This window comes from Calidris pugnax, unplaced genomic scaffold (assembly GCF_001431845.1).
Source record: "Calidris pugnax isolate Ruff unplaced genomic scaffold, ASM143184v1 scaffold103, whole genome shotgun sequence".
NCBI classification, from domain to species: Eukaryota; Metazoa; Chordata; class Aves; order Charadriiformes; family Scolopacidae; genus Calidris; species Calidris pugnax.
Genome location: NW_015090990.1, coordinates 22,171,551 through 22,189,973, shown reverse-complemented (window position 1 = coordinate 22,189,973; position 18,423 = coordinate 22,171,551). Strand labels below are relative to the sequence as shown.

Below are 18,423 nucleotides of genomic sequence, written 5' to 3'. Positions count from 1 at the left end.
AGCCCATTTATTTTCTAGCTGTTTTTAAATCTATGTCACTTGATTACCCAAAAATTTCTGTGACAAACAGTCCTACAACATACTTGCATATGGTCTCAAAACAGCTGCCTCAGGCTTCTGGCTTCATTACATGCTTACTAATTTTTTGTAGTGGAAGAAAGTAAACAGTGAATTCCTTTTTACCTTCTCTGTGTCATTTCAAATCATAAAGAAAATCCCTGCAGCTACTTGGGATTACTGAGATGGATTTTTAATTAAAAATTCAGAGGCAGTGTCTTGAACATCTTGATCTTTATATGTGAACTTCTTGCAGATTTTATTCCCAAGAGTTTGTAAATAGTACAAAAGACAAACCTTTTGGTGGAAGCTATATTTGGCAATGACATTTTGTTTGTTGATATATATATTTTTTTTTTAAATGATGAATTCTTAGTTTCAGCAAGGACTTCTGCAAATGAATTGGAAGTGTAGTACCACAGTCTGTCTATGTGCAGCATGTACCTCATGTACAGCATGGATCTTTGGCTCTTCGTTTAATTACACTGTGTTAGAGAGAATCTTAATTTTGTTGACATGATTTGGGAATGACTGCAGCAAGAATTCAGTGACTGAAGCGACGGTGCCTATGCATAAAAACAAACAGAATTTTTAATTAAAATTAAAGAAGGGGAACAAACTTTTCTGTAGAAATATGCTTGTATTTACTACATAAATATGTACAAAATGTGGTAGTCGTGACTCCCATAAGAAGATTACACTTCCAAGGGGTAAAAAAATGAAATCAATGTATAAACATCTGTGTTTAGGTCCTCAAAATAACCAGTGGCCTTTTACATTTATTTATTTATTTATTTATTTGTGGTTTGTTTTTTCTGTTTTTTCCTGTGTTTTTTTTTTTTTAACCTTTCTGTACTTTTGCTTGTCAGCAAACTGGGATTAACAGAGCAGTTCTGAGGAATGATGTGAGGGTTAATGTATTAGCATTAAGCACTGTAGAAAAGCCATTGAGAAAAGTAATAACAGACTGTTCAATTCTCAATTTACATTGTGTGCAATTCCATTTTATTTTACTTCCTTTTGTGCCGTAACTCAGAGTCTGGGTTACAAGTCTCAGGCCCTTTATGCGTGAGGATTTTGCCTGCATATGCAGTTTTGTTGACTTAACAAGTCAGTTTTCATAAGTAAAACTTCATCAATTTTTTGATAAACATTTCCGAGTCTCCAACGTAATTTGTGGTGTTATATTAATTGTGTGAAAGTTGACTGCAGAGCCCAGCTGAGCTCTTGTCTACATATTTCGTCACACTGATTCTTCTACTATTTAGCTTAAAAAATTAATTCAGTATATTAAGTTCTCAAAATTTTTTATTTCACTATATGTTTGTTTGTAGATTGTATTAAGCAGCTTCCTAAACAAGCAGAGATTGATAACAAGACTGTGTCTCAGAACTGTTCATTTGCTTAAGGACGTGAAGTTTCTTTTGGTAGTGAGGAATTTGCCCCACTCTCCAAGGCTAAATCGGTAAGAGCAATTAAACAAAATGAAAATAATGAAAATTGATTTCTGTGTGTTTGTTAAGAATGCTTATGAAATTTTGTCATATAAGATTCCTTACAGTTTTCTAAAAATTAATTTGGATTGAGTCTATTTGATGAAAACCAAAATTATTAAAACCAGTCTGAAAATAAGTTGCTGACACAACAGATTTTGAAGATGCAGATTTTTAACTTTGCCATTTTTTTCTTAAGGTATGTTTTCAGTACAGTGAAAACATGACCAAAACGAAGTGTCTTGAGTAAACTCAGCACTATATTTAAACACCTATTAGTCCAAACTTACTTTGTTAGATTCTTATCCTTTTAGTTAGGAGTCTGCATTTTGCAATCACAATATCTTAATGAATTTTCTTCACTACGGGAAAATTACTCAAGTTAGTGATATTCAGGTTTTTTTTTTAACTAGCAGGGACAGTGGCGATTTCTGCATGTTCTTATGTATTTTAACGTATTGCAGGGACTTGATCTATGTAGCTGTCTGTGTTTGAGTTTCAACCCAAACTATTTTCTCAGTGGAGGTTTTTTATCTTTCAGCCAGGTACATTCACGTTGCATGAGTCGTCAGCCAGGTGCTGGGCTTTTGACTGTTGTAAACTTATAGTGTTATTCCATTTGTAGTGAGAGGGAGAAAGGCAGTCTTTGTCCTGCGTATCTTCACAGGACAAGAAAACATAATGGAAGAGTCCTTGTTGCTGACAATCTCTTGGCATAATTCTGCTACTCAAGTTTCTCTACTCTCCTAGACAGAGTGACCTTCCTGTGGTTGTATTCCTATCTGTTGTTTTGTTTTCTTTTTATGACAGAGGTACAAAATCTGCATTTCCAGACCATTTTTAACCCTAATTTCCAATCTGCTCTTCCTATCCACTATTCTGTGTTTTATTATGATATAATACTACGTCTAACACTGTTATGTTAAAAACATCTCTTTAGCAACTAAGGGAAGACCAGCATTAAGAAGCATCAGAAAGCTTTCGTATAAATAGCACATTTAGACTTGACCCTGTTCTGTATTTCGTTATCCTTGTTGTGTTTCTGGATTTCTTCCACATTTCACACATTTGAGTATGGAGATCCTTCTAGATGCTAATTATGTCACATCTTTGCAAGGTGGTTTTCGTGGCAGATGACACTGCAGGTACCGAAGGATTTGAAAGCTTGTCAACTTATGTGAATGTTAAACACCAAGGTGTAAATTCTGATAGGAAAGATAGTAAGGCAGCTCACAGAAAGAAGATATGTATACAGCGTGTCTTTTAGAGGTTTTATTATGGTGGGTTTTTTTAATGACATACATGCTTGGGGTGTTTGGGTATTTTAGTTTCTTGTGCTTCTCATATGGAATTAGGGTTTAGCTATGGGTTTTTTTTTTTTTTTTAATATGTAGGTCTAGAAGTACACTGTACAGTGTACATAATCCATCAAAAAGGTCATGTCTGAGTTTTTCCTGAATATTTTTTATCTGTCCAAGACCATAAAAATAGGAAAATAAAATTTGTGTTACTGTAATCTAACTCATTTGCTGACTTGCCTCTTCGCCAAGACGTGGATTCTGCTTGCATCACAGCTACAGAAGCAAAGTCACTGGGTTGTGTCTCAATCCCTGTTCAGAGCTGTGCCGTGGGAAAGGGAAGGGTGTTATTGCTGTCATTTAAGTACCAAACCTTCAAAACAATCAGCCTTATGGATTCATTTTCTGAAAATGGATCTCTTTGCCATCAAATATTTGTATTTGGATTATTTTCAAATGTTACTTAAATTTTTTGGGGAAGATGCCATTTGTTCACACTTGTAATTTTTTGTTTCTTCCCATTTTCTCTTAAGAAGGCATGACTTTTCTAATTTGACTCCCCTCCCCAGCTATGACCAGCTGTGATAAATTATTTTTCAGCAGCCCTATGTGGCTTTTGGCAGACCTTTTCTACAGTCCCTGAGGGGGTTGCTGCTACATCTGTCACGAGGTTGTGCTGCTTGTGGCATACACGAGCACTTATCTCTCAGGGCAGTTTTATTTTTTCCTCTCGAATACCAATAGGGGTCTTTGTTACAATTTTCTTGAGATGTGTTTGAGTCTTTAACAGCATCACAAGCAATGCCAAAATGGCTGTTTTACCATTTAACATGACGAAAGAGACTGCAAGCATTTCCCGAGTTACAGGTCAAAGCTGCTGCCAGTATGATGGCTCTGGTGGTTACTGTGCCGCAGCGATTTGTTCGTGTTGAACAATTACAAATATGCTAATATAATATAGTAGAATACGTTGTAATATGGAAATTCAGGCTACAAAGAACGTGCCCCTGATCCCACTCTATAGTGTGCTGCCTTCAGACGGAGAATGATTCAAGGTCCCAAAAGAGGATATACCTTACACATCTCACCTTTCCTACACGTCCTGTCCTTCTGCCCTTTGTGTTCATTAGTTGGGAGGGAGCTCCTCAAATGTGTCCCCGTAAAAAGGTCTTGCCTTTTTTGTTGCAAGTGAATATCATCCCTTTTTCCGAATGCTTTTGAAACGGTTCAAGTTTTACAGCCTTTTCAAGGTAACCTACCAGTAGTGTCTAGCTAGTGCTGGATGTTGTGGATTAGATGTAACATTTAATAACCATCCTCTAGTGTTTTGCCAAATGGTTTCGGAGCCTAGCGCGTTCCTGCCACGCGGATGGGTGCCAGCAAATCTCTTAACGGGGTGATGAAGGCTGCATATGGAAAGGGCACTCAGGGCTTTAACGAGGCAGATCCTGACTGAGCGCGTGTAGCAAAAACCATCATCCTCTGAACACAGGCTCAAATTATCCTGCTTTGCTGCTAATTCCCATTCGGTTAAAAACCTCAGTGCAGGAATGGTGAAAAGTAGATTAAGATAATTATTAATCATGAGTCTTCTGTCCACCTCGCTTCCTCATCTGGAAGAAATTATCCCCTGCTTAAGTTCAAGTGTGTTAACTGCTCTGCAACGTAACAAGCCCTTAATCTTCAGGCTTCTAAGTGTCCTCTTGTGCCTTCAGATTTTCATCATCTTTAGGCTGCTTTGTCTGCTTTGCATTGCTTTAAGAAAAAAAATAATTTAAACACTTGCCAATCCTTCGTGTTAAAGCTCCAGAAAAAAAATCATTATAGGCTTTTTGTAGGTGACTTGTGAAATAAATATTTACTGAGGGTTGCTCCTTTTTAGCACACTGCCAGTGCTACTTTGAAATTTAGTGTTTCAGTATGGAAATATTACAGTTCTTTCCATAGATAACTTTACTGATGTACCAACACATCCTCTGTAAAATACTTTTTCTGACCTGTCCAACTCCCTTTTGTTCTGCAGCCTGTATTTTTGCACATAGATTTCTATATTATTTAATAGTTATATAGATTATCTTCTAAAATTTGAGTCACCTACTGCAGGCGATTATGTCAGATAGCATTTAAAGTATTAAAAAAAATGATTATGCTCCCTTAATCATTTTGATATATTTATAATCTGCCTGATTTAGGAGATTGTGACGACTGACTGTACATAGCTGTCAGGTCAAAGCACCTAATGCAGCCGGAATGCACAGGGGATGGGTCTGTGAGACACTGACCCGTGATGTGATGGGAAACACTGCCGTGTAAGATGTGGTGTTATTAATGCCTTCCTCGGGGTGCTGCACGCTGCAGTGCCACCATGTTGTCTTGGGACGGGATCAGAAACTCAGCTCATTCAGTGTGTTAACTTGCCATTGGGAGCTGAAGCTGGAATTTAATACCAACTTACTTAAGCAACGTGGTATAAAATTATCTGTGTATTTGCCACTTGTTTGGTCAAGTGAGCTAATGCTCTTGCAGTTAAAAAATAAATGCGTCATATTGCAATGTGCCTTTTTTTTCAGCAGTAACCATAGGTCCCTTCCAACCCCATATCATTCTGTGATTCTGATGCTAACTTAAAGCACTAGAGGGCTTGTGCTTATCTTGTAAATTATATTAGAAGTTAGTATTTCTGTAAAGAGACATAATTCAGGAAACTCATCGTCAATTAAATGTTTTGAGCCTATTGTGTTTTTTTTTTTTTTTTTTAAGATGCTGTGCCCAGTTTCTCTTGGTGCATTGAATTAGAGATCTCTAGTTATGTTTATGCCAGGGAGGCGCTGGGTCTGTGGGGGCAGTGCCCAGCCAGGCTGCAGAAGGGATGGCAGGCAGGGCTGGAAACGCTGCGATGTGCTTTGCTGCTGCCTGCCAGGCTGGAAGGGGCACGTTGGGGCAACACAGGCTTGGGGTCTCCATCTCTTGCATCCGTGGGTCTGAGTCTATGGGAACCTATACCCTTAATGATTCAGTAGTTAAATAACAAAATAGATCATTTGTGATGGAGAGGGATTAAAGGAGTTAATGGCTGTATTTGCTTTCCGAGGCGTGTGTGTTCCATCGAAATAAATTAGTCTCTCAGGCTTCTGAGGAGAATATTAGACCTAACATCTTCTTAATATATTCTAAAGCTGTGTGTCTGGGAGAAGTGAATTAAAGGATTTTAAATTTCTAATTACTTCAGATGTAATTAATTTCCTTCTTTTTTAAATAAAGTTGGATGGGAAAATGTGGTTTAAAAAGGCAGAAGAATGTGAAGGGGGATAACTGTTATCCTGTGAGAACTGCTGCAAAGCGCTGAATTAATGATTTTATTTTGTGCATGGCAATTAGTCGTAGCAGGACTTTACAGATACCAAGTCAACACTTCATTTTTGTTTGAGAAGCATCTTGCTTTTTGCTATGGTGAGACTTGTAGCGTCCTCAGGACTAGCAGCCTGAGTGCCAATGCTCTGCAGCCTTGCAGAGGATACCTGGGGAGCTCCATCCCAGGTGCCAGCCAACTGCTGCTTGCCCAGGAGGGTCTGCTCAGTCCCTCTGTGTCTGCAGGGAGGTGAAACTCCACAGCAGAAATAAGTCATGACAGTGCAACTAACCCCAGAAAGAATTATTTTGAGTTGCCCTCTCCGTAAGTTTATAGCTTGTGACATCCGACTGGCGTTTTGTGGCAGCCCTTGAGATTTATCAGCACTACCTGATCTCCCCTTTATATCTTGCAGTAAATTTAGAGAATTCACAGCTGCTGACTTTTGTCTGCAGTGCTGGCACCAAATGTCAATTTTACTGAATTTCCTAGAGATGTGTTTAACTAAGGACAGATCAGCGATGAATCCACCCAACAACCACCTCTGCTTTGACCAATTAAGAGCACGCTAAAACTAATGAATATAAATTTTGTAAGAAGAGGTGCTGTATTGCCTTAAGATATTCCCAAAGCACTGTCAGTCTTATCTCTGGATTGCACAGCAGCTGGGTGCTGAGTAAGGGCTAGAAACCGTCAGATGCTGCACTCTGCTGCCGCAGTAATTGAAGATGTGTCTGGGAGGATGTCTTCCACACCTCACTGCTTTGTTTTCACAAAAAGGAAGGTGAAAGAAACTTGAGTATGGGGACGGGCCAAATTTTACAGCAGTAACTTGAGATAAAAACAAAATCTACTTATCCAGTTTTTAACCTTGGTACATTAAAAAAACGTGCTCAAATTAAGCTATGAGCTGTGAACACTAATTTCTTACTCTCTCATTTTTGTGCTGAGAGAATTAACTGTACTCAATTAGCGCGAAAGTGGAGGTTAGCAGAATCAGATTTGCAGCACAGCCTTTCCTATCAGCCAGAAGTACAAAAGCCCCTTTCTTCCCGTGGCTCTGGATGTGCAGAAAAATCTATGCTGCCTTGCTTGATCACAGAAGAGATTCCCTTACAAACCTGGGTCCTTTTCATCAGCATCCTCTTACACGGTTAGCCCCATCTGTTGGCTGAGATTATGGCTTTCAAGTATAAGACAAATAAACCTGAAGTATTGACAGTACCTTCCAGGCTAGATGTACCTGAGGTAACCTCAGACCTCGCTGCATGTCGGGCTTAGATGTCTTGTTTAAGCCTGTGAGCCTTCTGCTAGAGGATGCTCGTGAAGAAACGCTTCCGATCCCCGCTCAGACACAGCAGTGAGGCGGGATTGCAAGCAGTCTGTCTTCAATAAGCTCTTTAGCAGTGTGTTGCTTTGTTGTGGGAATTAAGAGCTAAGATGTTAATTGAATTCTTCCTCGCTATTTTTGTTTTCTTTCTAGTGTCATTTTTCAAATAAAAATCTTTTCCCTTGATCTTACCATCTATATATATAGAAGGGATCTCTATGTAGAAAGGGTCTTCAGAAAATTAGTTGCTGATACTGATGAAGATGTCAGAAACATACATGGAATGTTTGGTTTTTTCCTTTTTTTTTTTCCTGTGGCTTCCAATATCTTTAAATTCCATGGGATGTAAAAAAGTGCATCTTAACACCAGGGTAAATTCTTTGTAAAGTTGTGATCACAGTCCTAAACTGTAAGGCGACTAGAATTTTCCTAATGAAAAATCTAATATATTTTTTAATATGGACATAGTAACTTGTTTCCCCTTAGCTTTATTAGCAAAATAGTCCTACACAGCTCACAAAACTATTTCTGCTGCTGCTTTCAATAAGATTTCCTCTGTCCTAAGCATTAGCAGGAAAAAGTGTGTGTTGTGGTTTAGCCCCAGCCAGCAAATAGGACCACACAGCCCCTTGCTCACTCCCCCCCACCTTGTGAGTTGACATAAAGACAGTTTAACAGGTAAAGCAAAAGCAGCATGTGCAAGCAAACCAAAACAAGGGATTCATTCATTAATTCCCAACAGCAGGCAGGTGTTCAGCTGTCTCCAGGAAAGCAGGGACTATACTCTAGACATTCCCTTCTTCCTTCTTCTTCCACCAGTTTTATATACTGAGCATGATGTCGTATGGTATGGATTATCTCTTTGGGCAGTTGGGGCCAGCTGTCCTAGCTGTGTCTTCTACCTTTTGGTACGCTCCCGGCCTATTCACTGGCGGGGTGGTATGAGAAGCAGAAAATGCCTTGGCTGCTTAGCAACAACCGAAACCAGCAGTGTGTTATCAACATTATTCTCATCCTAAATCCAAAATATAGCACTGTACCAGCTGCTAGTGAGAAAGTTAACTCTGTCCCAGTGGAAACCATTGACAGTGGGTAATCCTAAGAATAAGGCTTTACGAAGCTGTGAGTGATAGAAAAATAATAGAAAATATTGGGGTATCTAAATGCTAGTTTGCAACCAGCTTTTCCTCCTGCTGTTTTGCTGGTTTTCAGTTGGCTAACTGGTTTGCTTACCTGGCATTCAGCTAGATTCACATATGAAGAGCCAGAATATTTCTTGTTCAACACTCATTCTTTGGGAAATAATTTTTCCATAATAAAGCATTCTGCTCTATGGAAATAGACATTTCTAACAGGAGTTCTGGACTGTGTTTTTTATTTTTGTTTTCTCCCCAGTGTGTTCAGCTCTCATTTCTTGCTTAAGGACTTTTCTTCTTTCAGATTATCTCGTTCTTAGTTGTGTTTATGCTGCTGTCTATGGCTACTGGAAACAAATTATTTGGAAACTACAAGTCACTGGAATAAAGCGAGGTTAATCTCCAGTGGTTTTATATAGCTCAGTGTAAATGACAGTGTTTATAACTTGCTTCCAGAAAAATAGAGCCAAAGCTTTAAAGGAGTGAGGATGAAAGTATAAAATACAAAACTAATAAATGCTGCATAAGGTTGTTTTGTTTTTTTTTCTTTGCAATGCTACATCTGCAGTCTCAGTTTACTACAGCAAACTGGCAAAAAGGAAAATGTCCATTTAACAGCCTTCCTGACAGCCTTCCAGCCACCACAAATCTGTATTTGAAAGCATTTCCTTATGCAGTATGAAGTGGTAAAATAATTGTCAGAGCTGTTTAAGTCAATACATTCTCAGCTGGGATAAATGATTCTTCCTGAGAGGAATTGTGCTGGGAGACTGCGAAACTGGCCAAGGGATCGTAGTACTTTTGCTCATAGAAAATAGTAACTTATTTTGGAATAAGGAATCACTTTGTGTAAAGGAACTGGGATTTGGTATGTTCTTATGTTGCCTGGCGCTAGGAACTGGGATTTGGTATGTTCTTATGTTGTGCAGCAGTGCTGTGGTCTGCAAAGCATCAATTTTACAGTGTGGTTGGGAGGAGTGGAAGTAATTCCTGTCATACAGCAGGGAATGGAGGCACGAAGATTAAATCCTGGGGAAAAGGCATTCAGCATCATGAACAGCATTGCAGACACAATTTTCTGGTGCCTTCTTATCTCTTTGCCTGTCACCTGAGTGGTCCTGGAGCCTCTGATTTCATAAATAGGCAGAGTGAGGTTCCTCAGAGCAGGATCTGATGAGCCAGAGGACTGCCTGAGTGATTCCTTATGAAGCATTGAGAGGGGGTGTAAAGGTGATCCAAAGACTCTCACGTCCTGGTGCATCGTGTCAACAGAGACAGCAGCAGTTTGTGGCACCTCAGACGTGACCATGTACCAAAATAGCTGCTGGTGTGAGTCTTAGTGGTGAGATGGGCAGAACCGAGTGAATTTGTTAATTCTTGCATAGTTTCAGCATAATAGAGAAAAGAAGTTGTGCAATGTTACCAGGACTGAATAATGATTGAATAATTGTGCCCAGAGGCTGAATGTAAGGCACCTGGAAAGTGTTACTGATGGAACCTGGGAAGTGGTCTTGAACACTTGCTGGTGGTGGTTTGTGTTCCTGTTTGAGCTCATTGTTTGTGCATAGTCAGCATTAGTTTCTCAGAACAGCAATATGAACTGAAGCTACATGCCACATCTTAGGAAAAACACCTAGTTACTGCCAAATTAGTTCTTGTGAGTCAAATAATCAACATATTTTTAACCTAGTCCATAGCAAAAGCCCAAATGTAACCATTGGTACCTGTCACTATGTCCCAATGTCATGTAGAGGTCAGTTGGCCTTCCTTGTATATGTAGATATACGTATTGAATGTCTCACAACCTGTGGATAGTTTTTGGTACCTCGCTATAGCTTAACAAAAAAACCCCACCCAAACACTAAATAGTTATTTTCTTAAATACTGGGTGTATGATGGGCTAATTAAGATAACATAGGAGAATTAGAAACGTCATGTGTAAAAGAAGGTAAAATTGCTTTGGCCTTTGTGATTCCCAAATGGAAATGAAATCAAACAAAGTTACTACAACGCCAGTTTCAGGCTGTAATGTGATTTGCCATGATATTTGACTGGCTGGAGAGGCATGTAAGTGAAATTTAGATGAACTGTGTAACATGGCTTAAAAGGGAAGACCGCACAAAGACTGGTGAGACTACCATGGCAGGCTGCTTTTGGAACTACCGTGGCAGGCTCCTTCTCTGAATCTAGGAAGGAGATGAATTCTGTAAGGATCTCAGGAAATGTAAGAAAAACTCAGGGGCAATGCAGAAAAGCTGTAAGCACTTGGGTCTGTTATTTCTCAGGGAACTATTCCAAGTGATCCACTGCAGCCAAGGAGAAAGTGCTAACTGTGCACTTTGCCTTGCAAACCCAAAAGTGAGCCAATTGCTAAGTGCCTGAAATAACCAGAAGGAAAGGAGACTTGATGGAGGGTAGCTCCTCCAAGAGTCAGGGTACATCACATCCCGAAATGAAGATCTTGATGTTCCACGCTGATGCCAAGCTTTCAGGTAACTTCATCACAGTCAATGATGAGCCAATGAACGAGGTGTAATGCACTGGCTTGAAATATGGGGAGACAGGGGAGGGCCATTTTTATTTTTGTTTTTTTGAAAACATGGCAAATCCTGGCTTCTGGTACTCTTAAGTAAAGCCTCAGATGTCAGAATCTGCCCATCAGAAGATTTTGCGTAGTTAGTTACTCCTTAAATTCAGTTTTTAAAGGGTACAAATGTCATACTATGTTGTAGAAGGAGTTAGAGTATTGCTAATACACACTGCAAAAAAAATTCTGTATTATGAATATTTTTGTTAGTTTATTTTGGAATGACACTGGCTATGGCTGAATATTTGAGACTGCCTAATTGCACTTGCAATCTTCTGATTAATTATTAGTGTGAAGTGGAAAGTTTAGTATCATTTTGTGTACCATTGTATTATATTAGTAACATTATTAACATTCTGAGAGTTGCTCAAAGACCTATATACAAAGTTTTTATCCTCTTTAGAAAAAGGGCAATTAATTTCTTTGTGCTCAATGAAGTAAGGACATCTGCAAATTATAGTTCTGGTATATAATTACATGTTTCGGGTAGCACACTGAATGCTAGTAGAAATATAAACTACGTGTAGTGATAAATATATCATCCGAGTCCTGCAAAATAAGCGGACTTTTGTTACCGCTATTTTGGTTGCATGCAATTGAACTATTTCTTCTGTTTAAGTTTTTTCAGATCTCTTCATAGTTTGAAATGAAATCTGGGGACAGAAAAAAACACCCCACAGCATCAGGGTAACTGAGGGAGGTGATTGAGGAGACTTTACTTTTTTTCTTATACCTGGTTCACTTAAGTGCAACAAAGATTTATCAAATTTATTGATAATATTTCAAAGTTAAGGCTTACTCAAATTCTGCACGCTATTTACCTCCTTTCTCATTTTAAAGGCTAAACACTTCATGGCAACTTCCACTACCAAGGCTAAAGTAGCTATTTCCTTGTTGAGAGTTTTCTGTCCATAAGGATGGGTAGATCTGGATAAGACTTCTTTTGGGCTCAGCTGCCTACGGTTGTGCTTTGTGACTGCATCCCTTGGACCAAATCTGTCTGTCTCTGGTGAGGTCAGTTGCCCCAGACACCAAAATTGAGAGTGAAACAGGATGTGGGTCTTGCTCTTGAGTGTCGTGCAAAGATTAAAAATAATAATTTGTATCTATATTAAAATATAGATACACTAAATATAGTAGTATGTAAGATCTACAAAGAAAGCATTAGTTAAGAGATAAAATTCTTATGTATTTTGTTTATTGTTATTCAATAGAATGTACTGCAGGGGTCTATGGGAATAAACAAGTATTTCTCTCTTTTCCATGTTAAATTCTCGTACAACAGTATTCAGTGTTAGTCTTTCTGCATGAAAATACCTGACGTGATTTTTAGTTTAGATGACTGCACTCCTATTGCCCAGAAACAGTTATTACCAAAATTGTTTCTTGCTCATTTACATCCTTCAAAAACAAAAATACAAGTATTATTGCAACACCTGTGGCAGCTTTTAGGGGTTATAGTGTTCTGTAAGCGTGGGTGTTTTCCATTGCAGTTTCTCTTGTGGATTTCAATAGAAATTTAAAATTGATTGTGATATTGATAGATTTATATCACTCCATGACATAAAAATACCATAAAAATTTTTAAGAGGAAATACAATTAATTGTAAAATAATTAAAAACTGAAAGTACAATTAAAGCTCTTTGGATTTTATTGAATTGAACACATTTCAAAGTGCTTCTGTAATATTGTCTGCATATACATAGCACACCTAGGGATGCTGCATGTTGTTTTTTGCCAGCAGAACTGTGAGAATATGAGGGGGTGTGTGTGCATTTGTGTGTAAGGAGTCGGCAGTAGTAAAAAGCAAGCCTGTTTTTGAACTCAGCTATTTTGAACTCAAAACACAAGGGTTTCGAAACTTGGCTTCTCTTGAATTATTTATAATACAGAACTGCTAGACAGTGCGCTTTAAAAGTAAGTGATAAGCCAGAACAAAAATGAATGTGGTATCACCTTGTCTGCACATCTGCATTTCTAAAGATTAGGCAGAATCTGACAACAGACTAAAGATTTTTTCATTCTTAGAGGATTCCTTCTCTTCATCAGCCTTGTATTTCTGGAGCTGGTATCCATGGCAATTCGCAAGGATGATTTAGGAGCCAGGCTTGAAAATGTCTATAAGAGTTCTTATTCTAACATACTTAACCATATTACTTTGTGAGTTCATTTATAGAGGTGAGCTGTTGTAAGCAGTGTATTTAAAATTCTTTTTTCCCCCTAATGCACTATGATTTGGTTTCATTTCTGTAACAAGTCTGACATCCGGATGCTACTGGATACACCTGAATGTTTTTACACCTTAGAACAGAACATGAATGCGGTTCATGTGACCTGATTTTGAGTTTGATAAATGGAAAATTTACTAGTAAAAATATTTCAAGTTCTGATCATCTTCAAAGTCATGTCTACTAAATCTTATCTGAGAGGGGGAAAAATATCACATAGGACAAATGCTTCCTAATGATATTTGAATTTTAGATATCTTTGGAGCTAAGAGCCATCAGTGTGAGCCAAATCCAAGGACTGTGATTTAGTAGCCCATTATTTCCCCCAAACCGTCTTATCTTAAAAAACAATTTATTGGTCTTTTGCTTGGAAGTTTTATGAGCTTCTGTGCTGTTTCAGCACATTTCTGGCACAGTCCTTTAGCCCAGCACAACAATATCTTGGTTTGATCAATAGATCTGTGTTGCTGTGAAGTTATATTTATTCTCTCTTTGAGTTTTTCTTAGGTATAGGGCATACAAGTTGTTTCTCTCATACCATTATTATTCTTTCAGCCATGGGTTTATACCCTCATCTCCTCTTTCTTTAATTCCAGGCTCCCTTAGGAGCTTATCTTAAGGTTTAGCAGCCTGAGGGAAATAAATAAAAAAAAAGAATGTCTTGCCTGCGCTTGCTAACTATGTTACTTGGCACAAAACCTACTTTAAAGAAAATTTGTGATTTCTACCTTGATTATTACATTTGATACCTTTAACATTCATTCAATATTTGAAAGTTAGAGTTATTTTAAGCTTTTGGCAGAGCTGTATTACAGTCTAAACTTGATCAACAAACATAATACTGAAATTCTTAGACACAGTAGAAGGAAAAATATTTCAAGAATGCAGTAGGTCATAGCACTTTGGATTTTGTAACCCTTTGAAATTGTTTTGTTGCGCTTGGATTTTGCTCCAGTTGGGTTGTATACCTTAGGGTATTTTTATATATTGTGAAATAAATTTTCTTGAGGAACTTTCAGCTGCAAGCCCAATAACCTCCTTCAGTTTTAGTCCTTCCATCAAATCGAGGAAGACATTGATTTGTCTTCTAGTCAAAGAATTCAATATTCTGTCATTTTTTTTCTCTCACCTTTTCTGTATAAATGTTTTTTTCTTCTCTGTTTTTATAGTCTGTTATCTGAAGTTCCTGAGGTGAAGCTGTCTGTTGTACTCACTTAATGTCCACCCATCGTGGACTGTAAATCAGAACTGAATTTTCCCCTTTACGGAAGCTGATGAACAAGATTTTGATGTCAATTACTTAGCCGTTAGTTAAATATAGATGAAATTATTTTGGAGTTTACAGCCATGGCGATGAGTTTAAAAAACAATAAAACTGTTCTTTTGAAAGCTGGTCGGTCCTAGAAGTGAATCATGGGAAGGTTGAAGTTGGCAGGGACCTGGTACGATCCTCCCTTGACCGACCGGCAATGCTCTGCCCAGTACATCCCAGGATGCTGCTGGCCACCTTTGCCATGAGGGCGTGTTGCTGGCTGCTGGGCAGCTTGGTGACCACCAGGATCCCAAGGTCTTCCATCCGGGCAAGTCATAAGGACTTTCCCATTGACTTTGTTAAGACCATATGTTAGAGCACGCCCAGCGCTCTCTTCTCCGTAGTCAACAGAAAGCAACAACACCCTAGGATACTGAGTGCTGGGGAATAAAGGTAGAGTCGAGCGTTAGGCAATAAGAATGCATTTCTCAAAGTGTATAGTACTGAATGGCTGGGGAGTAGCACAACTTGCAGAGGTGTCAACTTGGCGTCCTCCTCTGGAGCCAGCTGACATAAATAGATGGGGATTGCTTGCGCAGCTCATATGCAGAAACGCTTTAGGAATTGCACAATTTGGTGAAGCTAAGAGAATAAAGAAAGATGCAAAGAGGATTGGCTTTGTGGAGATGATTCTTGTTGTGATTTAAGGATGTGATGAGCTAGTAAGTAATCTAAATGTATACTGTATGATAGCTAGCATGGTGTGGTAACATTTTCTTTTTTTTATTAGATTATTCAAATGGCATTGCTTGGACAGGTAAGCAAATGCCATAAACCTGCCTAGTTGCTGGAAACAAGTTTTTTTTTTTAAAGTGTATTGAACTGTAAAATATTATGTAGAGGTAATCAATTAATCTAGAGATTTAGTATGCTGTATTTTGATATGTGTTTTGTTAGTTAAGCTTCACGCTTATTTCTTGAGGACTGCGCTATGAAAGAAATCTCACTTTAGTGAATAAGTACTTCATTGATTTCTATGTTGTGCATATTTTCTTGGCTTCTGGAAACAAAGCAGTTTTCTTTATTGGATTTTCGTTGATTCTTTTAATTTTTTTATAGTTATTTATCTTTTTTCTAATACATTACATAATACAAAGCACTTGAAACTTTAGAAGTAGCCTTGTCTTTTTTGGAAGTGTTTCTTTATATAAATACAAACTAAATTTTTAGTCATAAAGAAAATTTAACTACACTCTGCCTGAAAAATAGTGAAAAATTTATGAAGAGCTACAGGGAAAATGTAAAAATGCATTTCTTGACTATTTTATAATTTTGATACACTGTTGTGTTTTGAGAACCTCCATGTCAGTTGCAGCATCTCCAGTTGCTTTCAGGAAAGGCTTTTGACCCAGGTTTGCTGTGTTTCTGTGCCAGTAAGCCTGCAGGAGCGCTGCCAGATGGAGTTGCCAAGACCCTTTGCTTTGGGGGGTGATGAGGCCACGCCAGTCCTGCAGAGCTCCCCGAGCATCTTTCTTTATAGGGTCCTGAGTAACGGTTCAGTTGGTTCCATAGTACCCCTGAATATCACTGTAGCTTTATACTGCAGGCACCTGTTGCCCCAGCAGCAAGAAAATCTTCTATTCATCTGAGAACCTCTCCTCCTTAGTCTTGTCTTACTAATAGGACTCTGGGAGACATGTCCTGGGGCATGTGGGATTCCTGAATTTACCCGGTGCTGCAGGATTATGACTTCATGGATTCTTGGGATCAGTAAAAGTCTGAGTATAAAGTTTAGGAAATTTTCTCTTTCGTAGCACAAATTCTCCTTATTCACCACTAGGTTGGGATTACGGATCTCTTTGTGCATTCAGTTTAGCTCTGAGTTCAGGTGGATGCTTTATTCCTATTAACCTGTATTTTGTCTAAAATAATTCCTAATGCTGTATAAATGTGCAATTTTATCTAGGACTAATTAAAACACTAATTAAAACCTGATAGCTATGCTGAGAAAATGTGAATTTGTCACTTGTGGACTCAACAGAACCATAAGTCCTGGTTTTTACCACTTAGTATTAATATTACTTTACAGACAATTTAGACATCTGTGTGTTGTGAAGCCATTCAAAACTGCTTCTCTACTAGACTGACTTATTAAAAATGTTATCTAATTCAACAGCTCGTTGCTCTAAGCAAACCAGCTGGTGAAGCACAGAGCTGGAAAAAAAAAAGATGAAAAATTAATTTGTAGGGCAGAGTCAGCTGTTTTATCACAAGAGATGTTTGGCAGGAAGGGAAGTATAGCTTTTATTTTTTGCTAATTAGAATATTAATAATTTTGTTGCAGTTGCTTATCCACTGCTTTGGTGAGTAGATGTGGAAGATCTCTTGACTCTGCAGGAATTGGAAAGCCTACAAGGGTCTTGGAAAATAGATGTTGATTTGGGCTTTAATAGGTTCCGTCCATGCCTTCCTCAGCTGTTGCAGCTGTGTTGGAAGATTCAGAATGACCATGGGCCTGTTCTTAGGAACTGTTATGACTCTGCTGGAATTTCCCAACCTGGTCTTAATATGATAAATAGGGATTTGCCTGTCACTGGAGTTGCCCAGAGCCAGTACGTAGGGACAGAAAGTGTAATCCTTGCAGAATTAATTGGCACTTAACAGGAATGTGTAGGGTAAATGAGGAGATGGTGCAGGCGCTGATGACTATAAAGTAGCATCTAAGTACTGGAAAAGATGGAATAATTATTTGGATTATGCTGGCTGCTTTGAGGTTATTGGAGTCTGCACTAAGAATGAATTTGTGGGCATCTCCACATCATCTAAGCTCCACCAGGCACTTTGACATTTAAAGAACGTAGTGCTGTAGTCTGTTGGAGGTCATGCAGGTTTTGTTAGTGCACAGATTCACACACTGAAGCTATGATGGCTTCCAGAAGTACTTCCTGTGACCGCAGTAAAAATCTCTGTGGACTAAAAGACTGTGAAAGGAGTAGGGCTCATCATCTCTATGGAAAATAGTGGTGGCTGCAGTATAATTTACAACTTTTATCTTAACTTTGATTTGTAAACCTATGCATGCACTTGTGAACAATTCAGAGATTTTAAGAGAAAGCCATCCACATAACTCACCGGGACTTATGTATGATGCCAGCGTAATAGCAGTAGGTTGTTAATCTTGTGCAATGAGAGAATCCTGTGTGCATTCACAATCAACGTTTTTAGTAAACTAAATCCATTTATCCAGCGAGCCTTCCAGGAAGCATGTCTGTGAGCTGATGACTCTGCTCTGTGTGTTTGCGCTTGATTGGTTTTTTTCCCCAGAAATAAATAATTTGTCCTACTTCTGCCATATTTGGAAATACTTTTCTTGAAACTTCTTGTATTATTAGTAATACACTTCTGGTTTCTTTTTTCCTTAAATGTATTGACATAGAAGGCAGAAGTTCGTTAAAGCTAGTAATTGTCTGAATAGGAACACATTAATCTTGGCAACACATATTTACGTCTGTGTACAATATCTCTGATTAATCAGAGAATTTTGACATAAGTTTTCATTAGATTCTTTGTAAAAAGCTAGATGTGTATGTATAGTCCCTCCTGTCCTGATTTTATGGGAAGGGACTAGACCAGCACTATTGAGTGGCCGCCAGTCTTATTTTGTAATCCTGTACAATTTGCTCATGGAAACA

General features: G+C 38.4%; 1 protein-coding gene across 2 annotated transcripts in view; it reads left to right on the top strand.

The window, feature by feature from the left end:
* ZNF804A (zinc finger protein 804A) overlaps positions 1 to 18,423 on the top strand; it is a 156,469-nt gene that overhangs the window by 41,901 nt on the left and 96,145 nt on the right. The window contains exon 1 of one of the 2 annotated variants that reach the window (XM_014954102.1): positions 11,104 to 11,155. The exons of the other annotated variant lie outside the window; for it this stretch is intronic. Coding sequence (XP_014809588.1) covers positions 11,141 to 11,155 — 15 coding nt within the window. The 5' untranslated portion in view covers positions 11,104 to 11,140. Of the gene's footprint in view, positions 1 to 11,103; positions 11,156 to 18,423 lie in introns of those variants that run through there. 2 annotated transcript variants of the gene reach the window in all.